This window comes from Opisthocomus hoazin, chromosome 8 (genome assembly GCF_030867145.1).
Source record: "Opisthocomus hoazin isolate bOpiHoa1 chromosome 8, bOpiHoa1.hap1, whole genome shotgun sequence".
NCBI classification, from domain to species: Eukaryota; Metazoa; Chordata; class Aves; order Opisthocomiformes; family Opisthocomidae; genus Opisthocomus; species Opisthocomus hoazin.
The window spans coordinates 65978085-66002930 of NC_134421.1; the positions used below are offsets into that span (position 1 = coordinate 65978085).

General features: G+C 42.1%; 1 protein-coding gene across 1 annotated transcript in view; it reads left to right on the forward strand.

The window, feature by feature from the left end:
• Positions 1–24846, forward strand: part of GRM3 (glutamate metabotropic receptor 3) — a 111249-nt gene that overhangs the window by 54304 nt on the left and 32099 nt on the right. Inside the window, exons 2-3 of the mRNA XM_009943575.2 lie at positions 7511–8126; positions 20382–21237. Of these exons, the coding sequence (XP_009941877.1) occupies positions 7629–8126; positions 20382–21237 (1354 nt within the window). The 5' untranslated portion in view covers positions 7511–7628. The remainder of the gene's footprint in view (positions 1–7510; positions 8127–20381; positions 21238–24846) is intronic.

Consider the following 24846-nt stretch of genomic DNA (forward strand, 5'->3'; position numbering starts at 1 on the left):
CTGTTCTGACTGGGGTTGTAGAGAGCATTGGGCCAGGTTTGAATGCTGCTACTTAGGGGTCCAGGCCAGGATTAAGTCTCATTAGAGCAAACTAGGTGACAGTAGAAGTCATCCCATGTACAGAAGGAGAACACAGATGGTACATACTTTGCTGCTTTGCAAGGCCTGCATGTCTCTAAGGGTGGCTGTGCTAGCAGCCAGATTGAATCTCAACAGCAGCAATTGTGAGAAAGGACTCTCTGCACTCCACATATGCAGAGGCTCAGCCATATTTTGGCCCTGCTGCTGCAATGTGAGGGAAATGTCTTGGCAGAGGAGCAATGAGAGCGAAATCTGGCAGTTTACATCAATGCAAGAATGCACAGGCAGAGCACCTAGGCTGAAGCATGGGCTGAAGCTCACCAAGCGATGTGGGTCCAAGAAAACCCCTGCAGATGTTGCAGAGAGCTGAAAAGTGATTATGAGCACAAGACAGAAGTGAGCTCCATGAGGGCAGAAAAAAATAGATGTTTAAACATCAAGTAAGAGGCAAAGGCTAAATACTTGTCCAAAGACTAAACGCACAGATTGTCTTTGGAGGGCTATACTTAGGTTGGTGCTGACTTCACTCAGTTACGCTTCACCTGCATTAAGCACAAGAGTTAAAGCTCCTCTTCACAGAATCACAGAATCACAGAATAGTAGGGGTTGGAAGGGACCTCTGTGGGTCATCTAGTCCAACCCCCCCGCCAAAGCAGGGTCACCTACAGCAGGCTGCTCTTAGCTAAAAGTTGCATCCCAGGACATGATGCTGAAAATGACACAGTTCACTTTGTGCAGGACAGCTCTACATTTATGTCACTGCTTCTCCAACCCAGCCTTTGGCATCGCCGACCTTAGCATGGCAATGGTGTCCCTGCACCACCTAGCAGGAATAATTGCTGTGACATGCACAGGTCACAGGCATCAGCTGCTCCTTTGTCCCCAAACTCTTTATACTCCCACTTTTCCTATTCAGTGCCTTTCTGAGACCACACAGGGAGACTGAGACTAAAGTCGACTAACACGCAATCAATAAGCAGACAGCACTTGTCTGTTCGTTTCTGTCTCCGCTGGTGTGCGTTCAGCTGTCGCCAAAGCCTGGAAGAAATAAGCCGATGGATAAAAAGCAGTAGGATTCAGTTCAATCCAAAAAAGACAGATGGGAAGATGGTGGGACTTTCAAAGGTCTAACCCTGCATTACATCAAGATCATTACACCACAAATTGTCCAGATGGTGTGAAGCCTCAGGCTCATGGCTGGACTTCTCAATACACTCGAATATACTTATTGTCAAAGTAGGGAAGAAACTCTAAGGAGTTAGGAGACTGCATGGCCTGACCCAGATCTCTAGCTCTGGTGGTCTGCTTATCGCAGCTCCCTCTCCTGAGACAAAACTCACTACAGAAGGACTCAGCCAGTGCCAAATGCACACTTTTAATTTAACAAGTAGCAAAGGCCCATGTTTCCACAGCACATTAATGTTCGGTAATCTCCAGGGCCCCCTTGTTCCTCATCAGGCTAAACTACTAGGTCTTGTTCTAATCTATAGAGTCCTTTGATATCCAGAAACTTCAAGAGTATCACATCAGAGACATCTGTTTTCCTGTTAATCAATATTTTAAATTCTCTTTTTGAAACAGGATGAAAATATCATAGATCTCTGAGGAAAGGGCTGGGCATCTGTTGTGTGTTGACATTGTAGAAAACATAAAGCATCACTTGTTGGTGCTGACACAGTACAAAGAGTAACGCATTGTTCTGATTTTTTTTCTTCTCATTCTAAAGTAACACAACACAAGTTTGTATTTTAAGAGGAATGACACATGATCTCTTGCTCTCTATCTCATTCTTTATATTGAAATTGCCCCTAAATTTTTAGGGCTTTTAAAACTCTTCTACAATATGCTAGGCATAGGATGAACTTGTATGTCTTGCACTTTCATGCTACTGGCAATGGTAATTTTATTAATTAATGTTTTTCGTGTACGGATTTCCAAGTTGAGATGAAAGGCACAAAATCACCTAGCTGTAAAACCATTTTTGTCATTTTTCCCAAGGAGAGAAAAGTCAAAAAACCTGAGATATAACAGCCAGCAATTGAAATTTAAAGAACTTTGATTCATTTTCAGAACATTTATGTGTCAACACCTGATTAACATTTCATGAAGGAAATTTCTCCACTCCCATGGAATAAATTTACTTGTTTTCTCTACCTTCACTGTGCAATTTTTTCCTCTTTTTTTCACTTCCTGATTTAAGCTATCAGATTTCAGTCAGCCAGAATCAAGGTGTGAGCGATTTGTCTGCCTGGCACATATCTGTCCCTGTAAGGCCTGGGTTCTTTACAAATACTTCTCTTCTAGAGGTGACGGTATCTCTAAGTATAATTGGTAAGGAGACTCAAGCTTGTCCATCACTTTTTTCCAATGAAATGAGACATCTTATCTTTCAGTGCAGTTCCCATCAGGCATTAAGGTCAACTTCTGGCAGAGCACTTATAAATGTGCCAAATGTGTTGGATGAGAAATGCTGCTGTGCAAGTTGTCCACAATCTCACAGAGAAAGAAATCATGGCATTTAACATGTTGCGTCAGCCTTGAAAGATGCACCGGAATTTTAAGCCAAAATTGGATTTGTTTTAGAAATGTGCTTCCCTAGGATAAGATCTGTAGGGCACAGCAAGGGCTTGGGGAAAGATATTTCTCTGATGGGGTGTCCCTGGAAACAGATATATTGATGGAACTATTAACTCCAATGTTGTAATGTACTACAAGAGCACAGGCGTGGGGAACCTCCCTTGTGACCTTCCACTGAGCACAGGCATCCTCCAAAGAAAGTTTACTAAGGATGGTAAGTGACACCAAGTTGACATATGGCTCCAGGAACCACAATATCACATTGTAGTCTTGAATAATGCAGTAAAAATCCATGACTGCCAAGTGGAAGCCACCCACAATAAAGCTAAACATAATCTTCTCCAGCACCCACATCAGCTCTTCTTGCATCCTTTCTCAGGAAACTGGGTAAACAGATGAGCCCTGCGAAATACTGCAAAGGGGAACAAATGTAGGGGAATTTAGGACATAGCACATGCTAAGCATGAGGGGAAAACCCTACAGAGTTTTAGCTCAGTCATGTCAATTTTCCCATTTGCTAATTAATGGTGTTGAAAAATGCCTAGGAGATCTGAGGTGCCTCGTGTCTCAGTAAAGTTTCTCGTTCCATCCTCAGCCTTCTAAGTGGACAACTGGAAAATTGGCCAGACTGCCAATGCCAGCCATTGGTGCTGATGTGGTGGAAGGTATCAGCAAAATTGTCATTGATGCATTAACAATCACACTCCATTTAAAAGTCATCTGGCTAAATGAAAGATTCAGCTGCACTGTTTTTCAGAGTTTGACACCTAGAAAAATAAACTGACAAGAGACTTAGCCTAAAAAGAATTCACTCCTGGACTGATAGCACAGGGGGAGCTACACTGCGAGCTGCAAACAGAAAGCCTGCAGAAGACCAGAGCTGTTATGTGAATATAGCCACGGAAGAAAGCCACGTAAGACAGGTTTAGTTTCAGAATTGTATTGGTAGGATACTGAATGTGGAAAACTCAGACTTCCTCTTTCTCACTCTAGTTTTTTTCACAGAAACAACAATGTGCACATCCTTAGTAAATAAGCAAACTTGCACCAAGAAATATTGGATTTGTGCAATCAACTTTTTACAGGCACAGAAATAGTTGACCAAAATTCATTATTTAGAACAAGAGGCAAAGGTATTTTCAAGAAGAGCAGCACAGCTGCCATCTATCGCGAGTGAGTTGCTTTTACTGAGGGAGGTGCTGACTGTGTCCCCCAAGAGCAGATGTAGCTCTCCCCTGTGGATCTTTGCTGGTGGAAAGAGAAGGGGCTCTGGAGTGCCAAGGGAAGGTATTTCACAAGCCGAATGCTGCTGGCTAAAGTTCACATAGGGAGGTACTGGCAGAAGCTGTCTGATCCAGGGATGGAAACCTTGTTCCTTCTGGTTCTTTCTGTTTATTTTTAATTTCAATATTCAGATTGCTTCTACTCCTAGGCTCTACATATATTTCTACCAGGGATCCAAAGCCTTTAGAGCTGGAGTGTACATAGTTTTAAAATTAACAGAACACCTTGAACAATATAACCCTGCCTGTAGCTGGAGTTAAAACATCAAATACAAATGAAAATGAAATAATTGGAGCTTGATAACAGGTATTTCTTTAAAAATGTCCCAGAAACATGCTTTTAGAAGAGAGGACTGCAAAGCCAAATTGGTGTGGTTAGTGTAGTGAAATCATTTTGAGTAGGAAACAGCAAACCTCAACTCTGGGGTGCTACCTTCGCCATGGTTAAGGGGAGGAATATGAGCTGCATTAACCTGGAATAGGTACTAAATATTTGTGTATATAGTTGTGCGTTATGCAAGCTTCAGAGAAAGCATGTTGGAGGTGTATGCCAGAGAGAACAGGAGAGAAATTGGGCTGCAAGCTGCTTTAAAATAACCTTCGTTTTTCAAATCAATCTTTCTGTTCAGTGTCACCATAGTGACGCTGCTCACCGGCCACCCAAATCTGCCTCACAGCTTCCTTCAGGAGTCCCACCGCCGAGAAGCCATTGGTCCTGGAAGCACCCCTTCCTCACAGCCCAAAGGGGAAACCTCCACTGACAAACCCACCTTCACGTAATGCCTCCGCTCACAACCTGTGCACAGCTTCCTTGCTCCTCGGCAGGGCACTGCGATGCCGCTACACGGGCAGAAGTGCACAGGCTACAGAGTCTGCAGAAGGAGAGGAAAATATCTTGCTACCCAAAGCTGTGTTCTTGGTGACTGTCTGCCATTTATAAACAAAGGATTTGAAGACGTAAGATAGGATGGATAATTATGTTTTCCTGGAAAGCAGGACGCTGTCTGCATGGTGTCTTCCTACAGTTTCAAAGCCTCTGTGAAAAACTGAGAGTTTCACAGGAATTGCCTAGTGCGGGAGGCTAGGATGGTTGGTGTGGGTGGGTGTCCCCTACCCGTGGGCATCCCTTACCAAGGAGTGTGTCCCCACATAGAGCTGGATCATGGGTCTGAGTCATCACCAGCCCAGGTGGGGTTTCCACCACCTCATCTCTTCATATCCCTGGACAGCTTCAGACTAGTCCTCTCAACACAAAGTGGCAAGGAAGAAGTAGAGAAATGGTCATGCCTATTCCCAATCCCCACCTTCTTCAGTCACTCCTTGACTTCTGCTGGGACTCGTCCTCTGCTGTGACATGACCAGCTTTGATTTCCCTCAGCAGGGCCACTGTAACAAGCTGAAGTGATAAAATGTAGAAATCCTTTATATTCTTTGCAGCATCATTCATTTTACATATATGCTTTTAATGTTCAATGTCGAAATATTTTTTGGTGCCTTTCTAGCCTTTAGTGCTGAGGTATCAGAGACACATGGATCCCTGAGATACCAATGTGATGCAAGGTGGAGGGTGATGCCATCTGCAAAAACTTGAAGGAGTCAGGGGGATGAGAACAGCCTGCTTGCTGCTCAGGATAAATCTGCTATAGCTGTAGGCATATCCTGGGTAGGTTTTAGAAAGCCTTATAGAGGACCCCATTACAAGCCTTTTCTTTGGTAAAATTAGCTGTCTTGGTAATGTTGAAAAGTTGTAGAAAACTGACTGGTTTTAATATGAACTTAAAAAAGAGTCACATAAAAGCTAGAAGGAGCAATGGGAAACAAGGGAGGTTTATCATTAAGGTATCAGAGGAGCACTGGAAAAGATCAAAGTTTGATTCTTGTCTGCGCTGGTGACCTTAGATACATCATTCAGGCTCAGGCTTGGAAGAGACACCAGCTTGCTTAGGAAGTTATGCAGAGTCAGTGCCTCAGTGTGAACCAGGGGGTGCAGGGCATGGTTGAAAGCATGTTCTTCAGTTCCTAAAGTGAAGCAGAGACCTTTTCAAAGTTTGATAGTGATTGTGAGCGCTGATAAAATCAAAATCTGAACTTAGACTCTTCTGAGTATCCCATTTCATCTTTCTGTGCCCCTTTTTCCCCAAGTGTAGAACCGGGAAAATAAATACTTTACCAGTGTTGTAAGGATAAACGTATGAATATTTGCTGAGATACGGTGGTGACAGAAGCAACAAAAGAAAATAGAATGGATATTGTATGAAAAAAAATCTCCAAGTCCTGTTTTAATCCAAAAGGTGGATTAGTGATGAGAACAGTGGAAGTCTGTCCAACTGAATTATTAACCACACAACCATTTATGTGACAAATATCATCTTTTTGCCTGATAATTATTTTCAGTGGGATACTGTCACCATTTTATCTTCTTTTTCTCTTTCATCTCTCTCTTATTTATTTATTTTTTAACTTAATTTGCTTGCAAGAGAATCTTTTGTGCCTTAAGGAGGGATGGTTTTGTGATTAAGGCATTTGATGGAGAGCCAGGTTTAATTTCCAGGCCTTCCACATAACAACTAGCCTTGATAGGTCACTTACTAAAGTGCCTTGCAGAACTGCAGTGTAATTAACTAAATGAACCATGGAGCATTCTCTGCTGGTGATGCCAACCAGCATAAAATGGCTGAAACTCTGTGACTACATCAAAACTGTTTATTGGGAATGATCTATGGTCTCTGCTTGTCCATGAACCATACCCAGGCAGTGTTTAGGAGAGCATTACTTGATCTGAGTCAAAATCATCCCAGAGAGCATGTTAGCAGTTCAAAGGTACGACGTGGACTTGATTGCTTTCCTATTACAGACACGGCCTTCAGTTCCCACCTGGTAAAGCAGGGCTTCTCCTGTGTTCCAAGCATTTGTCACAGCCCAAAACCAGAGGTAAAGCCCTAAGAGGTTTCTCCCATCCTCTCATTGCCTGCACCAGTTGAGCAGGCTAGTAAAGGCAGGCAGGGCACATAGACTTCAGACTTCAGCAAGAGACTTTGGATCTGAAGGCCAAATGCTGAGTTCAGCAAAAACTGAGTTCAGCAAGGAGATAACCCTGTGACAGTTCTATAGCTGAAGGAATAGTAAGTAGAGTGCAATCCAAAAAAAAGAGAAAAATTGATTGAGAGAAGGCTGGAGGCAGCTGGAGACACGGTGAATGAGGATACATAAGACTCTGAGTCCGGAAGAGACACAGGATGGAATAAGAGAGGGTGGTATAAGAATAATGCCAGAAGTGGTCTCTGTCCTTTCAAAATGTAAAACATTATTGAGCAGTGGCCAATGTCAGATATATCACTCCATATGTCTTTGGTCTTTGTGCATAGCTGTCACAGTAGATGCTTAGCCTGTAATCAGTTATGAGGCAAATGGAATACAAAGATCTATGAGAACGTAAGACAAATATATTTCTTACTTTCTACGCTACCCAGCAATCCCTTAATACCGCTCTTGAACATTTTATTGACAAAAATTTTGTAACAGCTCACATCCGCTTTTACCCTTACTAATTCCTTCCATCTCTTCTCTAGAGGTTCACTGAAAAGACTTGTTGGCTTGTTCTTCATCGGCTTGTGAAGATTCACAGGGGACAGCACTTCAAATCTGGCACTGGATCAGAAGGACTGAAGAGAACTTTTGCTCTCACCAATGTTTCTTAGAGCTGCTAAAACAGGACCAATGAAGATGTTCACCAGACTTCAAGTCCTTGCGCTAGCTTTATTTTCCAAAGGAGTTTTCCTTTCCCTAAGCGACCACAGTTTTGTAAGGAAAGAAATTAAGATAGAAGGAGACTTGGTCTTAGGTGGCTTATTCCCAATCAACGAAAAAGGCACTGGGATAGAAGAATGTGGGAGAATCAATGAAGACCGAGGTATCCAGCGCTTGGAGGCCATGTTGTTTGCCATTGATGAAATCAACAGAGACAACTACTTGCTACCAGGAATTAAGCTTGGAGTTCACATCTTAGACACATGTTCCAGGGATACATATGCCTTAGAACAGTCTTTGGAGTTTGTCAGGGCATCTTTGACTAAAGTGGATGAAACAGAGTATATGTGCCCTGATGGCTCCTATGCCATTCAAGAGAATTTACCATTACTCATTGCAGGAGTCATAGGTGGATCCTACAGCAGTGTCTCCATACAGGTAAGTCACAGGAGCCCCTCAGGTGAGAATCATGTGTCCACACTTCCTGTAAGAGAACCACTGCTTACATAAGCTTGTCAATAAAGCCTTAGCTCCATCAATTTACCCTAGGGGTCAATTTAGCATATAATTTTTAATGAATTTATATTAGTTTGATTCACTCTTTAAAATAGTTATTGCAGTTTAAACTTCTGGCAACTGTCCACTTCTTCTAGTTATGGTGTATCCTGAGGACATCTAAAGTTTCCAGAAGTCTTAGTATTTATTTTGAATTTTGGATTTCATGAGACTTTTACAACTCTAAGTTCAGATGTCTGCTTTCACATCAATAATAAATTATGCTACCTATATTTCTGAATATATATGTCTGCCATGTCACATGTACATAACATTTTTCATTTAAACAATAGATATTTAAAATGAAAGAAGAAATCGTTATCTTAATTCCAGGCTGAAATAGAGTAAAAATAGCCAGAAACCTAAATTACACCTGACCAAACAATTGCAAGTTTTTAGTGTCTAATTAAGCACACAGAAGCTAATGAAAATTATTCTGCTGACTTCAGTGAGCAAGGTCTCGAATATCCCATGCAGGCAGTATAATTTCTGAATGGATTCTAAATTTGCTGTCCTTCCTTTTGTTTCCATATATAGTTCATACTATGGGAGCTTTTGCCAGGAAATGTTTCCAGGCAGAGTGCAGTGTAAGCACTGTCAGCAGTCCAGCACAGAAGACAAATGCCCTCAGTATATCTTGCTCCATCCTTCTGGTACATTCTAACTGCAGCTTTTGGTTTTACAATAATTGTTCTAAATAGGGTCTCAGCAGGGTGTTGGAGACTATTTAATGGCTTGCAAAGGTGTAAAGTTGCAGGTGAGTTAAATGCTCCATATATCCTCCCAACTATGGTTTTATTGCACGCTTGGTTTCAATTGCAAGGGGCTAAACATAACGCTGTACCTTTTGGTCTTGGCTTCTCATTTTTTATAAATTCATGGTGCAACTTCAAGCTTTTGGCATGCTTTTTCCATTAAATTAACATGAAGAACATATATGCCCTCTTTTTTTCACGGAAATTCTGTATTTCTCTTCTCAAGAGTACGTACTTCTAAGGCAGTGTAGCCTTGGAAGTTCTAAAGTTCCCTGTCACAGCCAGTGTGCACTATCCACAAGCAAAAATGCTCCCTAGCTTCACTGAAGCTGCCAAATCTGGATATAGCTCATTATTTTGAGTTAAATTAAATAAGCGAGTCCACATCACTCATAACCACAAGTGAGTGGTGTCTTAAGCCCAGATTCAGGTAGGCTAAGACTCTGCATCTACTGTTTCCTACTGGTCAGCTGTAGGCTTCCAAAGGCACCAAGCCTTGACAGTGCTGGACTTGAGTGAAACAGGCCCACTGGAATACTATGAGCAATATGATTTTTCCAGATAGAGTATAGGCCCTAATTCCTGCATCAGTATACAAGGAGAAAAATGTTCTTCTGTACTTCAGACCACCCCAGCAGTGACAGAAAGCTCAGGGAACTTTATTTGCATGTTTGATAAGCAGGCCAAGAGTTCATCCTATGCTCATTTCAGTCACAGTTACAATGGGGAACTGGCTGCTGCTCTTGTGAAGACATCAAATCCCATCAGCTTGGGAGCAAGGCCAGTTTCCATCAAACATGCGTGAGCAGAGAAGAAGCATTTCAACAAACTACATTTTATTCCCCTTTGTGTTCCAGTGTGTGGCTTATCTGTGCATTCATAGCAGGAAATACATGGGCAAATGATTACTCATACCACAGGAAAATAGTTTCTGCAGAGCAGAACCTCAGTCATCCCTCATACTAGGAGTGGTTTTATCCCACTGTGGACCAGCTAGCACAGTAGCGATATATCCTTTACCAGGAAGCATCTGGTCACTCGGAGCACAAAGAACAAACTCCAGGGCTGGAAAAAAGGCATCTGAAGAGCAGAAATGATAGCTACAAAACCTTGGGCAACACGTACTGTTAAGGAAATTATGTCTTTTCCACTCAGACAAAGGGTACATTAAGCAAAACAAGCAAATGGCAGGTTGTTGTGGATGCCGAAAGCTAAATGAATTCAAGAAATAACTAAAAAAAATCAGGATATTCTGCATAGATACCGCCTCTATCTCAGCAATTCCCAGAGCTGCAAGTATTTCAAAGCTGGTAAAATATTGTGAAACATCACACACTTGACCTATGACACTGGTGGAGATGTGGCATTGGTTTTGCCGTACTTCTGGTCTAGTTGTTTGTGATTGGTCTGTTTCTCAGTCCACCCTAAATTCAAGTGTGTCCAAAGGACCTGAAGTAGCCTAAAAGGCACACCAATAAAAGTAGTTGCAGCTGAGGAAATGGTGCAGATATTTTCTTCCCTCCCAGAACTCCTGAGGCGTGCATGCCACACTCCTAAAATGGCCTGGAGCCTCTTGCACAATGTCTGTCAATCTGCCCCTTTGAAGCCAGTCTCTGGTGACCACCGACATAAGACTAAATGTGTATCTGAGGCAGCAGATTAGATGCAGTACACATTGAATACACATAGTGTATAGAGATGCCACACAGTGCAAAAGTTTGTGTTTGGAGCAGCTGTCAGACAGGAATAAGAAGTCCTGATAAGAGACTTTCTCGTTCAGTATATGTGAATAACAACTGTATAGCTGTATGCATGTCTGCCCATTTCTCTAAACATATGAGGGATAATGAAGCAATAGTTATATCTAATATTACTCTATAGTCTATACAACGTCCCCATAGTTGCAAGTAGTTCAAACATAGGATCTTTCTCACACAGTTCTTCAGAAAAAAATAAAAGATACAGGATCACAAATCATTCATTATGTCATCAAGCACTTTCCAGCTGCAAAAGAAGTATTCAGATTATTATTTTCCCTTGGCATAGATTGGGTTGGCCTTCCTTCAGTCTCTCTTTTCTAGCTTTCCTCTAGCTTTTGGACTACCTAGAAAAGATGTAATTAAGCCATTCACTCCTTCTGCTCTGCTTGTTAAGATATCCAGTCACGACTTCTGTTTCAAAAGAAAATCCCTGTCAAGGTTAATAGACATTGCAGGCTCAGGCCTGAAGATTTAAGGACTTCAAAGCATTAAAGCCATGCATTTTGGTGCCACGCCAGAGCAGACTACCAAATTTCAGAGACAGTGACCTGTACAGAGTAGCTCCTGTAGCAACTGGAATTGCATCACCGCTGAATGTCAAACCACTTCAGCAGGCGTATGTGCAAGGTTGAGCATCCCTATTCCCCGTGCTTTCAAACAGCACTCAGAGCGCTAGATGCTTCCAGATGTTGTGCTGTCAAGCATTTCTCTTTTGCCTGAGAGCTGCAAACATCATAAAGTTCACAGCACAGTTTCTTAGCCTTAAAATAAACCATGCCAAGCTCTTCAGACAAGAAATTATTTCTACCTCTTTTTTTCTTCCCTCTTGTGAATTTGCTGTTGTATTTCAATACCTTTTCTTCTCCTTCTTTCACCCTTCCTTTCTAGATTTTTGTCTGGACAGCTGTCTGCCAAATCACTTCATGATGCTCCTGCTGTCAGATTTCTGCTTCTTTCATTATCTTTCCACCAAGGAAAAAAGAATTTGCTGGTAAATCAGCAACAAACACCTTTCCCACTGAGTCTGTATGCATGATAGGCACTTTTTGCAAAGACTAAAAACAACAAGAGAATGCAGAATGCTTAATTATTTTCTGGTCAGACTAGGATATTATTGTTAATGACGATCTGGATAATTAGCTTTTAGATGTTGTGTTTAAATTAGCAAAGAGCCCAAACTGCACAGCATTTCGTCCCTCAAAACCCAAGCCAGGATTCTCAGTCAATGGAAGAGCTCATGCAAAAAAATGTTTTCATGAGATAAAATTCTAACCTGAGCTGAATCTACGATCACAAGGTGAATTCTCCAAAGTCTGGAGGACTTTATTTTCGATTCATGGCTTTTTATTTGAGCCAGATTGTCCACTCTCTCCTAGTTTACAACAGAAATTTCAAACATATTTTCCTTGCTGATAGAGGGCTTTAGCCCTGCGTGAAGTTTCCTTTATGCTACCAGCCCTCAAGACCTCCAGATCATGGTCATGAAAGTTATTTGCAATTTAGAGCCTCATCCGGAAAAAATCGCAGAATAGAAGCCAGTACGCAGCTGTCTTCTCTTGAATTCCTTGCTGTGTCTCAAGTAAACTGTAGCATAACCACTTGAGAAGGTTTAAAGGTACATTACTGCTATCACAGAAACTAAGACCTCTCTCCCAAGTGAGTGACCATCTGGGTTGAAATTCAGAATATGTACTCATTTACTGGCAGTCTTTTCCTGGCTGTCATTTCTCCTTAGCCACACAAGTTTGCCAACAGTTCATGAAGCCTGAAAGATAATCAGCTCCATTTCCTTTCTCAAAGGATAAACCATTTTCCAACCAATGACCCTTAACAATAGCTTGTGACTTCCATAACCACTGAAAACAGTGCCAAATCCTTAGAAGAACTAAATGCAAAAAACCACCCCATAACAGCTCTGTCCACCTCTGCATGGACCCAATGAGGATATGGGCAGGAGAAATGCACAGGGGGCTGCAGGTTCACCAGGGACCACAGACCACATATGCTATTTGTGCTGTGCTTTCAAAGCAGCTTTGCACTCAGCTGTGCAGCGACAGCCTCTGGTGATATTATGCTTGTAAAACTAAACCCGATCCTTATTAAAAGATCTGTTCTGTGAGATGGGCCACATACCAGTATTATTTAAGCTACCCATGCACTTGCTGACTTCCTGGACCTCCTTTAAACTCCTTCCCTCTTTTATCTCTGTTCTTTCCCTCCCTCTGCTGCCTCTCAACAAGATCCTTGCCTTTTGTTCCTCTCTTTGTTTCTGTTCCACATTCAGAAACTAAACAGCTACTAGTTTGAGATTTTCAAAGTCCCAAACAGCACTGGACATGTTTTTCCTAGGGATTTCAAAGAAATGTGTGTACCTCCCTCTGGCTGGCTTCTTGGAAAATCCCAAGGTAACGGATTCCTTTGCGGGTTTTTTTTCTTTTGGGATTTTTTTTTCCCCAGCTTAAGCATTTTCTCCTTTTGCCAAAGGGAGATGATATGACGTTGCAGGGATGGGTAAGTAACTGGTAAGATCATAGGTGCAAAGGAAGAAGCCCTACTGCGTTACAAGTGGGAAAGGATGTAACTGCAAGAGAAAGTGGCCATGTATAGGAACTAGTTAGGTGACCTTATAGCAGCCTGCCAGTACCTGAAGGGGGCCCTACAGGAAGGATGGAGAGGGACTTTCCACAAGGGTGTGTAGTGATAGGACAAGGGGGAATGGCTGTAAACTAAAAGAGGTCAGGTTTAGATTAGATATTAGGAAGAAATTCTTCACCATGAGGGTGGTGAAACACTGGAACAGGTTGCCTAGAGAAGCTGTGGATGGCCCTCCCTGGAAATGTTCAAGGCCAGGTTGGATGGAGCTCTGAGCAACCTGGTCTAGTGGAAGATGTCCCTGCTCATGGCAGGGGGGTTGGAACCAGACGACCTTCAAGGTCCCTTCCAACCCAAACCATTCTATGATTCTATGATTCTATGATCTTGACATCATCCACACTCATTCTGTCCCTTTTGACTAGCACTTATGCATCAGTTAATCAGTCTCAAATAACCACATTTATCAATGATGCCTCTTTAAACTCCAGAAGCCATTTCATACTTTTGGAACCACTGACCCCAGCTTTAGTCCCTTTTCTCATCATGTGTAAATGTCCCATGAGTCACTCACAGTCACGTTTACTATGTTTCAGAGAAGAGTCGCACTCCTCATGTAAAGCAAGGTCTTCTGCACAGATCTTTTCTCAGTGTGCCTACTTAGTGCTTGGCTTACTTCACTTCAACAGTTAATGCCGTATGGAGACAGAGTGCATATGAGTCAGATCACTGTGCTATCCCCTGCAGCAAAAAAAAAAAAGGAAAAAAAGATTTCCAAACAATTCTTCTCTCAGAGTACAAAATTTCTCTGCATGTTCTTCTTGGTTTATTTTTTATTACACAGGACATGCATACAAAAACAAATTCCTGGATCCTCCGCAAAAATCCCAAGTGTTATTTTGACAGTATTCCCTATTTCTGATGTTCATTTCACAGATGCAATTATTTCACTGTTCAAACACTGCTCCTCTGGATGTGACAGCTATTGAGTTTGCTGAAAATATTTAGCTATATTTTTCCAGCTTCATTGCCAAAATTTTCAGAAAAGCAAGGCTAAAATCCGTGTTGCTTTCTCCCCTCTGCCTGCTAACAAAAAGCCCCAGACATTTTTATTTGTTTGGTAATGAATTGTTTTTTTCCTCAGTTACCTTTTGGAAGGATATTTTTAAGAAACAACATTATTATTAACCAGTAAGCAACCCTCTTAATACCAAAGAGAAAGAAAGATGATGGAAATCACTGCTTCAGTCCTTCAAAGTGTCAGAAGATGACACAGGCATACAAGCCAGGCTGGGACTCCTAAATAACTTCACTGCTTCTGGCTTAGTTCCTTACAGCTGACCTTTAACAATGAAAAGGACTGGGATGTCAGCATTGCCGATGCATTCCTGGGGTTAGAGCTTGACGTCCAGCTGAATCCAAGTGGATATTTTCTGTGACAGGTGGTGACATAGCCCCTGTGTAGAGACTGTCTTCCGTAGTGTTTATTATAATATTCCAGACACACAGTTTTAAAATGGGCTATAAAGAGAAGACATTCCAGACTGCTAGAAGTATTTAAAGTCTGGAACCAGTAAGAAACTTAAGCTCCTAACTTCCCTTTGAAAATAAAAGGGAGTTTTGAGTGACGTATTTTCTTTGGTCTGAGCTGAGCAGCTGCATTTGCATCACTGAGATCCCCCCCGTCCCAAATACTCCCAAACCATATAAGTATGTCAGAAGTGTCTGAGACGAGTCACACTGGGGCATGCTGTCTCCAAGGTGAGAGCCATGTATTTGTGCCTGCTGAATCCCAAGAAGACAGGGAAAGTTATGGTGGAGACCATCTCTTCAACATTGTTCATATTTATTACCAAGGATGCAATCTGGCAGCACTGTAGGCTCACAGCATGCTGGGCTGTATCTACAGAAACATAGCCAGTAAACAGTTGGAAATTATTATTTCTGTTTATTCTACTTAATTCTGTTTATTCTGTTCTCATTGGACCACATCTGGAATACTATGTCCAGTTTTGTGTCCCCAAATAAAAGAAACATTTAATAAATACAGAGATGATTGTGAGGAGGACAGTCTGGAGAACATGCCCTGCAAGAAGAGATGGAAGTAACTGGTTGTGTTTAGCCCGCAGAAGAGAAGGTTTGGTGGGAACCTAATATCAGCTTTTCAGTATGTGTGGGTTCTCAAGAAGACACAGCCAAGTGTCTTTACTGAGATGCATGACAAGAGGATGAAAGAAAATGGTTATCATTTGAAAGAAGGGAGGTTCTAACTTGACATTAAATGTACAAGCCAGGATCTGGGAGGATGGGGAGGGTGTACGGGCCAGCGTAGACAGTTGACTAGAGGCAGGTACCTCACTTCTTCTTTACATTAAGTTTATGTCCACCACTTATCACTGACCCACATTCCGGCCCATTCAGAACAAATGTTTCTTTCCTGCCTTTCTAAAATGACACTTTCTGTCAACCAATATTTAGTTAAAATATTTTTAGATTTAAAACAAAAAAAGCCAAACAAGTCAAATCAGCATTTAAAAAAAAATAATTAGTTGGAGCAAATACATTAGTTGCAGTTCGACCTGCAGCTGCCCAAATAAGAACGAAAAGCCCATACTGTAGATTACCATCATTTAGGCACTAGATAGAACATACACGGGAACTTTTCTTCCAAGCAAAAGCTTAGTTGCTGTGTTATAGCAATGATCTCAACATTAGGAAATCCCTGGGTCATGGCTTAGCCACAGCATTGCTGTGGGAAACTGCGCAAGCAGCTTATCCTCAGGAACAGAAAGACTTTTTCAGGAGACCGAAGGCAGTGACTAAATCTCCGTCAGGACAGATTGCAGTTCAGAGAGACAAGGACTTCTCCAGTTTCTCGACAGGGGCAAACCTCCTGCACCTCAATCCCATTCTGCTCAGCAGCTTAATTTGCTGTCTGTTCGAAACAGCCACGGGAGTTGTTCCCTGTCGCAAAGGAGCTCTGTGAAATTAGATTCATTAAGCCACGTTAAGTGCCATGAGATTCTCGCATGATAAAAGTTTAGAAGTGCAGAGAGCACTGACATCTAACAAGGGGCCTCCTCCATCCAACAAATATGTGATACACTCTTGTGTGCTGTATTGAAGAACCCTCCCTGTTCTAACACTTTTGAGATTAATTTTTTTCCCAAAGTGTTTCCTGTGCTCCTCAACCCTGTACATGTTCAAACAACCCTTATAACAGCCTCCGGGCTGTTAAGAATGGAAATTTTAATCAAAAACATCAGAATAAATCCTACTGCCAGCAAGGAAAGTCTGACGGAGGATGGGCAAAATGCTTGATGGGGTTCAATAAATCCATATATGAGTTTCTGAGAAATATAGGTGTTACCTACCTGACCCCATCTATCATCAGGACTCCTGAATGGCCAGAAATAAACTTGGAAACGAGATTCGCTTGTTTGATGGCTGTACCTAATTCACTGCTTCTTGCAGAAAAGTATTAGGAAGTGCTTCTCAGTGTTACAAACTAGATATTGGCAATTTCCCACAAGTAGTTGTACTGTCCCTGATGCACAGAGAAGTAGAAGCAACAGATGTGGCTCCAGCTCTCTGAAAGGGACATCAGTCTGCTCTGACACTGCCCTGGCTGCTCCTTTTGCAGGCTTTGCTGGTGCAGTCTATCCCGACAGAGGGACACAGCTCACACCGGACTGTCTGCCATGCTGATGTTGTGCAGCTCCTCATGAATCGGGCATCCTAGCAGCTGGGTGAGAGCCAGGTTTGCTTAGGAAGTGGACATTTTAGCACAGGACAGTGGCTATGCTAATATACCCAGCAGTGTGAGCATAGATAGAGGTTTCCCATCACGTTGGAAGATGACTATATTGACACGCTTTGTTCACAGCAAGCTGTGCAAAGCTGTTGGTTTAGGTTGCAGATACATAATGTCCAGCCTTATTTTCAAAGGTGCTAAGCATCTGCAAAACCCACCAGTTTTGACAGAAAAAAAACCCAGGCTACGACCACTACTTAAGTGCCAACATATGGATTTCAGGCTCTAATTGCATGCACCATGGCTTGACTAAATTGCTGCCTGGAGCTTTGCCAAAATGGATTATTTCACTTTGCAAAAGCTGGATCTACACTGCAATTTTGAAACTGTAGCACATATCCCAAGACAGCATGGAGCTATGGTGTAGGTATGCCTCAGATTGCTCACAGAACTCTGGTTCGCATCGCACTACCTCTACTACACTGCGACACTGCAGAATAGACATAGCCTTAGATACCAGCTCCTTCCCAGAAACTGTTACCTGTGCCCTTATCTTGTTGCTTATTTAATCAGGATCTGATTTGCAGAATCAGATGTTGAGCGCAACATGGAAATGGCTGGGAAAAGGCACCATTCTGAAACTGGCTGCATCAGCTGAATGCCTGAGACCTGAATTCCTGTAAAAGTTAGTTCCCAAAATCAAGATGTTCCAATATTCCAGAAAATCCCCAACTTCAGAATTTCCAGAAGAGTGTCCTGATCTGAATTAATGAGAGATACAACTTCACTGAGCTCCATGATCAGTCACAGCTCTCAGGGATGATTATGTCACTATCCTCTATGATTAATCAGACTTTCTTATATTTTTTAATTTTTGGTCTATGAAAAACCTGCCATCTAGACAGCTTTGTGGTGAAGTGCATTACAGCAAGCAGCATCACCACAGGAAAATCTTCTCCCCCACAACACAAAAAGCAGAATTGCAGAGAGTTTGCAGGGACCCTAGAAGTGTAGTGACCTCCAAGGCTCAGGATCCCCTTGTGAAACGAGGATGTAGTTCATATGGTTAATTTAGCTGCTTAGACTACAAGAAAAAACAAACAAGCAATAGAAAAGCTGCTATATTTGTTAGGAGTATCTTTCTGTGAGCTGGAGGCTTGACTACATAATAAATAGCACTGCTTTAGCTAGAAAATGGCCTTGTTTTTTAGCCAGTTTGGGGAGAAAAACTCCGAATGATACATGTGCATATCCTTGTTATGGTTTAGCTCAAATAAAACAATTCCTGCTAGAATAAACTGAGACAAGAATAGCAATTCCTGCCCACACAGTTCTGCAAGAAATGTTCTGGAATAGCTACACCGAGGACATTCTTATTACCAAATCAAAGTGCTCTTTTGAGTGAGCACATGCAAACCAAACCATGTGGATATGTGGGCATGTAATAAAAAATTAAAAAGTCACAGAGGCTTAACAATGCTCAGAGCATCCATTGCCCTTCAGTGATGAAACAAGCCTCTCCATCCACCCTGTTGCTTTAAATCTGTTAGTTTAAATCACTGCAATGGAAATTAAATTTCAAATTTCCACTATAAGGCAGTTTTATGCATGTTACCACCTTGCAGCATGACTAAGGACACATCAGCTGTTTCCTGAGGAACAGTAACTTGTTCTGCCACAGCACATCTCAGCCACCAAACCACAGGGCATTAACCAAAGCTCCCTGTCAGGATACTCCCTCCAAGGAGTGTAGAAGAGGCTTTATTTTGGTTTGGAAGTGGTTTATTTTATAAAGGCATCCACCAGCTCCCTAGATGCAGCTGAGAGGCCAGAGCATCCCATCTGCTCTTCCTTGGTGCCCCTGAAGGGCAAGAGAACAATGGTCTCCTGAAGTCCTCTGTTTCAGGCAGCCCAGGTGGTTGTGAAAGTCACTGCGTGCATATGGTTTGGCGGCAGCAGACAAGAGATTACACCAGTTTACAGTGGGAGACTGAGCCACAGCAAGACACTGGTACAGTGTCTGTGTTAAAGAAAAGACAGAATCTAAATCTGTAAAACCCCAAGAGACAGGGGATTCTGGAAAGAAATAAAATTTTTTTGCCTACTTTTACCAGGCTGTCTATTTTGCTAATGATGTCTGAGCCTTGAAAGTTTACCTTGTTCCGCAATGATCTTCCAAAACAGTCCTTTGCCTTTGAATTCTGATAGACATAGTCTGTGGTCAGAGAAACATTTGGGCAAAATGTTAAAAATAAATTGACTGGGCAATTTTTAATAAGTTTCCCTTAGGAATCTCAAGTACATTACTGCTTTTCAAATGGTTTTGCCAGGCTGTACTCCAATATCAGCTTTAAATTTTATTTATTGGACACAACTTCCACTAACAAAGAGCACAAGTCCAAAGTCTTCTCTTTGTCATATCAGAAGCAATCATAGGAAAAAAATGACATCACCTTTCTTCATTTCTTTCTAGATATAATCAGGAGCTACAACTGCTATGAGAGTAACTGAATAGATATAGGAATATTTAATCAAGGGACATAGCAGCATATGAAAAAAAACCAAACAGGATTTTGGACAATGCAAATCACACAAGAAGGGCAATTAGAGTTTATTTAAAGTTTTTGTTATTTATGAAAAGCTGTAGGTCAGCATGACATTCTGCAGCACTTGAGGAGTACTAACATGCAGCAAATATGCCATCTCAGGAGGACTGTAGCCAGACCAGCTTGGAAATCCAGTTTAAAAGAGTAAGAAATATGAAAGCTGGGGATTTAGAGCTTGAATAAGTGGGGTCAGAAAGTTGTGTAAAAGGCCTGTATATGTATGTCTGTGATACTTGCATAAAAGAGAAATGTATGTCTTATTAGTGCATTTGGTTATTAAATACGGTGCGTCTTGGAATAGACGAATTGCAGTACGAACAGGAAAGGCAGGCAAATCTCCAGACCTTAGGAAGCAGCGGAGACTGAAGTGTATTGGCCATGTGTGTCAAATTCTCTGTTGGTTTAAACAGACTCAACTCAACAGAAATAAGAGGTCCATTGCAGTCCCAGCAGTCCCCCGACAACTAACTGGGCATCAGAACATCTATTCTGCATATGCACAGTGCACTGCTCTCACTGGAATAAATTATCAACATCCTCTATCAACACCCTTAATCTGTGACTGTCAGAACACCTCTTACTAAAAAACCACTGTTTGTGCCTTTCCCTAGATTTTTCCACTCAGTCTTATAAATACCACCCTTTAAAAATCTGTGTTTTTCCCCCTCTAGGTGGCAAATTTGCTCAGACTCTTCCAGATTCCCCAGATAAGCTACGCCTCCACCAGTGCCAAGCTGAGCGACAAATCCCGCTATGACTATTTTGCACGGACAGTGCCCCCTGACTTCTACCAAGCAAAAGCCATGGCTGAAATCTTAAGGTACTTCAACTGGACTTACGTGTCTACGGTTGCTTCAGAAGGAGACTATGGGGAAACAGGGATCGAAGCCTTCGAGCAGGAAGCTCGCCTTCGCAACATCTGCATTGCCACCTCCGAGAAAGTGGGCCGGTCCAACATCAGGAAGTCCTACGACGGCGTGATTAGAGAGCTGCTCCAGAAACCCAATGCCAGAGTGGTGGTGCTCTTCATGCGAGGTGATGACTCTCGGGAGCTCATTGCAGCTGCGAACCGTTTCAATGTTTCTTTTACATGGATTGCCAGCGATGGATGGGGAGCACAAGAGAGTATTGTCAAGGGTAACGAGCACATAGCCTCTGGGGCTATAACCTTGGAACTTGCTTCCCATCCTGTTAAAGAGTTTGATAGGTATTTCCAAAGCCTCAGCCCTTACAATAACAGACGCAACCCCTGGTTCAAGGACTTCTGGGAGCAAAAATTCCAGTGTAATCTCCAGAACAGAAAACCTCATAAAAAGGCTTGTGACAAGCACTTCACGATCAACAGTTCCAACTACGAGCAAGAATCCAAGATCATGTTTGTTGTGAATGCCGTGTATGCGATGGCCCATGCCTTGCATAAAATGCAGCGGACTCTGTGTCCAAACACCACCAAACTCTGTGATGCCATGAAGCATCTGGATGGCAGAAAGTTGTACAAAGATTATCTCCTGAAAGTAAATTTTACAGGTAACAACTTCTCTTTTGGTACATACAGACAGTATTACTGTCACTGTAATTCATAAAATGTTCATCGGACACAGTAAGAGCCAGATGAACTTCCAAGAGCACCTACTATCAAAGTTCAGACCAGGGTGGTTCCCAGGCCAGGCCATTCCTGTCACAGTAAGGGAGAAAGAAGAAGAGGGACAGGGAGCCTGGTAAGAACCCTGAAAAAAACAACCTTGATGCTCCTCCTGTTTCCAGCAGGGGGAAGAGGTGGAGGTGGCAACAGCTGGTCTTGGAAATGTTACCTACTTCAACACGCCAACTTCCTTTTCATTCACAGCCAGTTTGGCTTCAGCTGGGCATATCTGAAGGCCAATGGTCATTTCACCAGCTGCTACACCAGGCAATCGCCTACTGTGCCTATGATAAGACCTGGCCTTCTCTTTCTTGTTTCTTTATGAATTTACATAATAGCTGGACCCTAGTCAATGGCTAATGTCCTTGCAATAGCTCCTGCCATAGAACCAGATCAGTATAAAATATGAAAATATATGGGATAGTGCCATTACGTATGTTACAGATCTTTAGGCTTGATGACAAAGTATAAAAAGCTAGATTAAATATGTGCAGGAGGCTTGTGGGGAGTGGATGATCTGGCAATGATATAAGCAGTCTTCACGGGGACTGGCTGTGCAGCACGACATCTCTGTTTTTGGCATCACAAATAGCTGAGCTTAGGTTTGTTACTAATATTACACCACAGCAAGGCTAAACATATCTACAGGGGAAACAAGTAAAGTGTAGGGCATCATGTCTTTTTGTTGTTACAAGTCTAAATTTCTTCTGAAACATATAGGTTCAGTTTGCGTTTCTACGTATTATTAAACTGGTATTCTCAGCTGACCGACCTGATAGTAAGGCAACATCATGCTGTGCTTTGTATGAGAACTAGCTCCAAGAGGAATTGAAGGATAAATGTGTGTATGACACAACATGCTCAGTCCCAAGAGACCTTCAATAATGGTACAACATTAATAACACGAAACCATGTGAAACTGTCAGATTGGAGCTTGAACTTTTCCCTCCTTCAGAGGTCTTCTCAGCATTTGATTCAGACCATCTCTAGACACTACCAACTACATCCCTAGACCTTATGTCACTTCCAGTGGAGCACGGCTGGTGTAGCCAAGTATGCCACTTTCTTGGGTACATATATACACACCTTCAAGTGCACACTGCAGAGCTCCTTACGAGCCCTGGTCTCCCAGCATTCTGCAAGCACATCAGGGCTCCCTGCAGCTCATGTGCCTGGATTTCTTTACCATGGAAACCAAGGAGGGGCAGATGGGACTGGTGGTGTCCCACACTTTAACTCATCCCCCAGGAGGTGATTCAGGAGGTCTCATGAGCTTGGGCATGCTTTGGTAATACAGATTCAATCATAAAGAAAAAATAATGCTCTCGGCAAAAGCAGCTGGAAGTTGAGATGCTTCAAAACCTTCATCTGAGCGTTGCATGCAGTGCAGCTGAAGCCTGGCCCAAGCAGCACGATGCTTGTGCACGTCATGCCATCTGGTCTCCTCCTAAAGACTGTTGCATCAGTAAGGATAGTCACATACCATGACATATACAGATGCATAGGCAATGTATATATATATCATATGTCATGCTGCAATTGCATTTGATTTATTTATTAATTTCATGTGTTGCAGACAACAGCACAAGACTGAAAGAATCAACCGTTTAGGCTTTAAACCTATGGAAAATAAGAACCATCATTTCTCCTCCCCCTCCACACTGTACTAATACACAGAAAGTGTATTCTCGTTTGCCTACACTTATCCTTAGAGATACCTGAATGTCCTGAAATTGTTGAAATCAAAATGCTTTCTGAGCTCAGCACTTCCCAGAAGCTGGGTCCTGGCACACTGATCATAGGGGATGGCAGTGGTGTGCAATGTGCTCCTGCCCCTGCCAGGGATACACTTTAGGACAGTAACAGCCTAACCAAATGAGTTAGGCAGTTCAGTAATTTAAATTTCAATTATTTTGAAACTTTTTCTGACACTCCAGGTATTTTTATGGGCTTAAATGCATACACACTTAATAGAGTCCAGCTTTAGCCTGTCACTAGAGAATCTTGGTTCCAGTACATGATTCCTATTGTGCAGAGATTTTTTAAGCACCGAAGCATTTTTCCACTCAGCATTTAGACACAAAGTCAAAATAATCACAATTCTCTTTGACCAAAACTCCAGGAAAATTTTTATTTAGTTACAGCCAGAAAAATTCATTTTCCTTTTGACTGAAATATCTTCTATACTTATTACAAATTGGAAATTGAAGTTGTTCAAGCTGAAAAAAGAATAATTCAAAGCCTGTCATTTTGCAATGTTGAAAACAGAAGCCTCTTTTTTGAACCAAAATAATTTTTTAAAAATCAACATGGAAATCTTTGAAACTCTGAAGAGCTTTAGTTTCCGTCAATTTTCATTTCCAATTTAAAACACTAAAAAACCTGTCCAGTTCTCTTCCAATGGCTTTATTCCATATAAATTGTTACCAGCTTACAGCACAATTTGCTCATCTCCTGTTTCTTTCTTATCAGTTCTTCCATTATAATGTGAATCCATGTTTTAATGTCAGTGATTTTTGAAAGCAGATGAGTGATATTTATGTAGTGAGAGAATCAGCAAGTCTCCCACGCCTTCTTCCTTTCAGAAAGGTGTGAAATTTTAATACATACAAGTCTTGTCATTGATTTCCATGGGACCAAGAACTCACCTTTTTTCGTTTCTGGCTGAAGAAAGTCTCCGGGTGTGTTGTTAACACAATTTCAGGACCCTGCAGCACAGTACTTTTGGTCAATGATGCTCTCATATTTCCAGCTCCAAATCCGAGAACGTATTCCCAGTGCAGAGAAAGGATGGCATGGAAGCTACCAGCCCACTAGGTACTCTGCAGCCATGTCGGATTGGGAATTTTCTCACTTCTTTAGCCTAGGTAGTGATCCACACCCATCAAAAGGAATTAGGCAAGAAACAGAACAGTGATACCCATGGTCACATACACACAAACAGACACAAACATCTATTTAAGCAGTACCTCCTGTGCTGAAAGGCAGAGGTACAGGTAGATGAGCCCTGCATAAACCTGCAGCTTGTCATGAAAAAAACCCGACAAATGGCCCTGAATGTATTCTCCCAGCTTCCAGGAACAGGAGGCGGTGCATTTCAAGCACACCAGTCTGAGTAAATGATAGGGTGCATTTATGTGACTGGTGTGGGACTGTGCAATTTTAGACATTCACCCTATGCACTTGAATTAGTTTTGGTTAGTCTCTGATTATAGCTAATGGAGGGGATCAGCACTTACAGGCTGCGGTTCAGCCCACGTGAGGTAGCCCACGTGAGACGTGATTGGCCCCTACATCTCTTGCTATTGATTACAGATGGAGCACAGAGCAACTGAGATTTTCACTTGCTCTTATCTGAAAGCCTGAAGTAAGACTCTCAAGAACAGTTTTGCTTTAAAAGGGGTAAGCGAGTCTGATAAGCAGCAAAAGGAGAGCCCTTCCATTGAGTCACGAGGTTCAGAGCAGACCCCCTTGCGTTCTAAACTCTCTCTGAG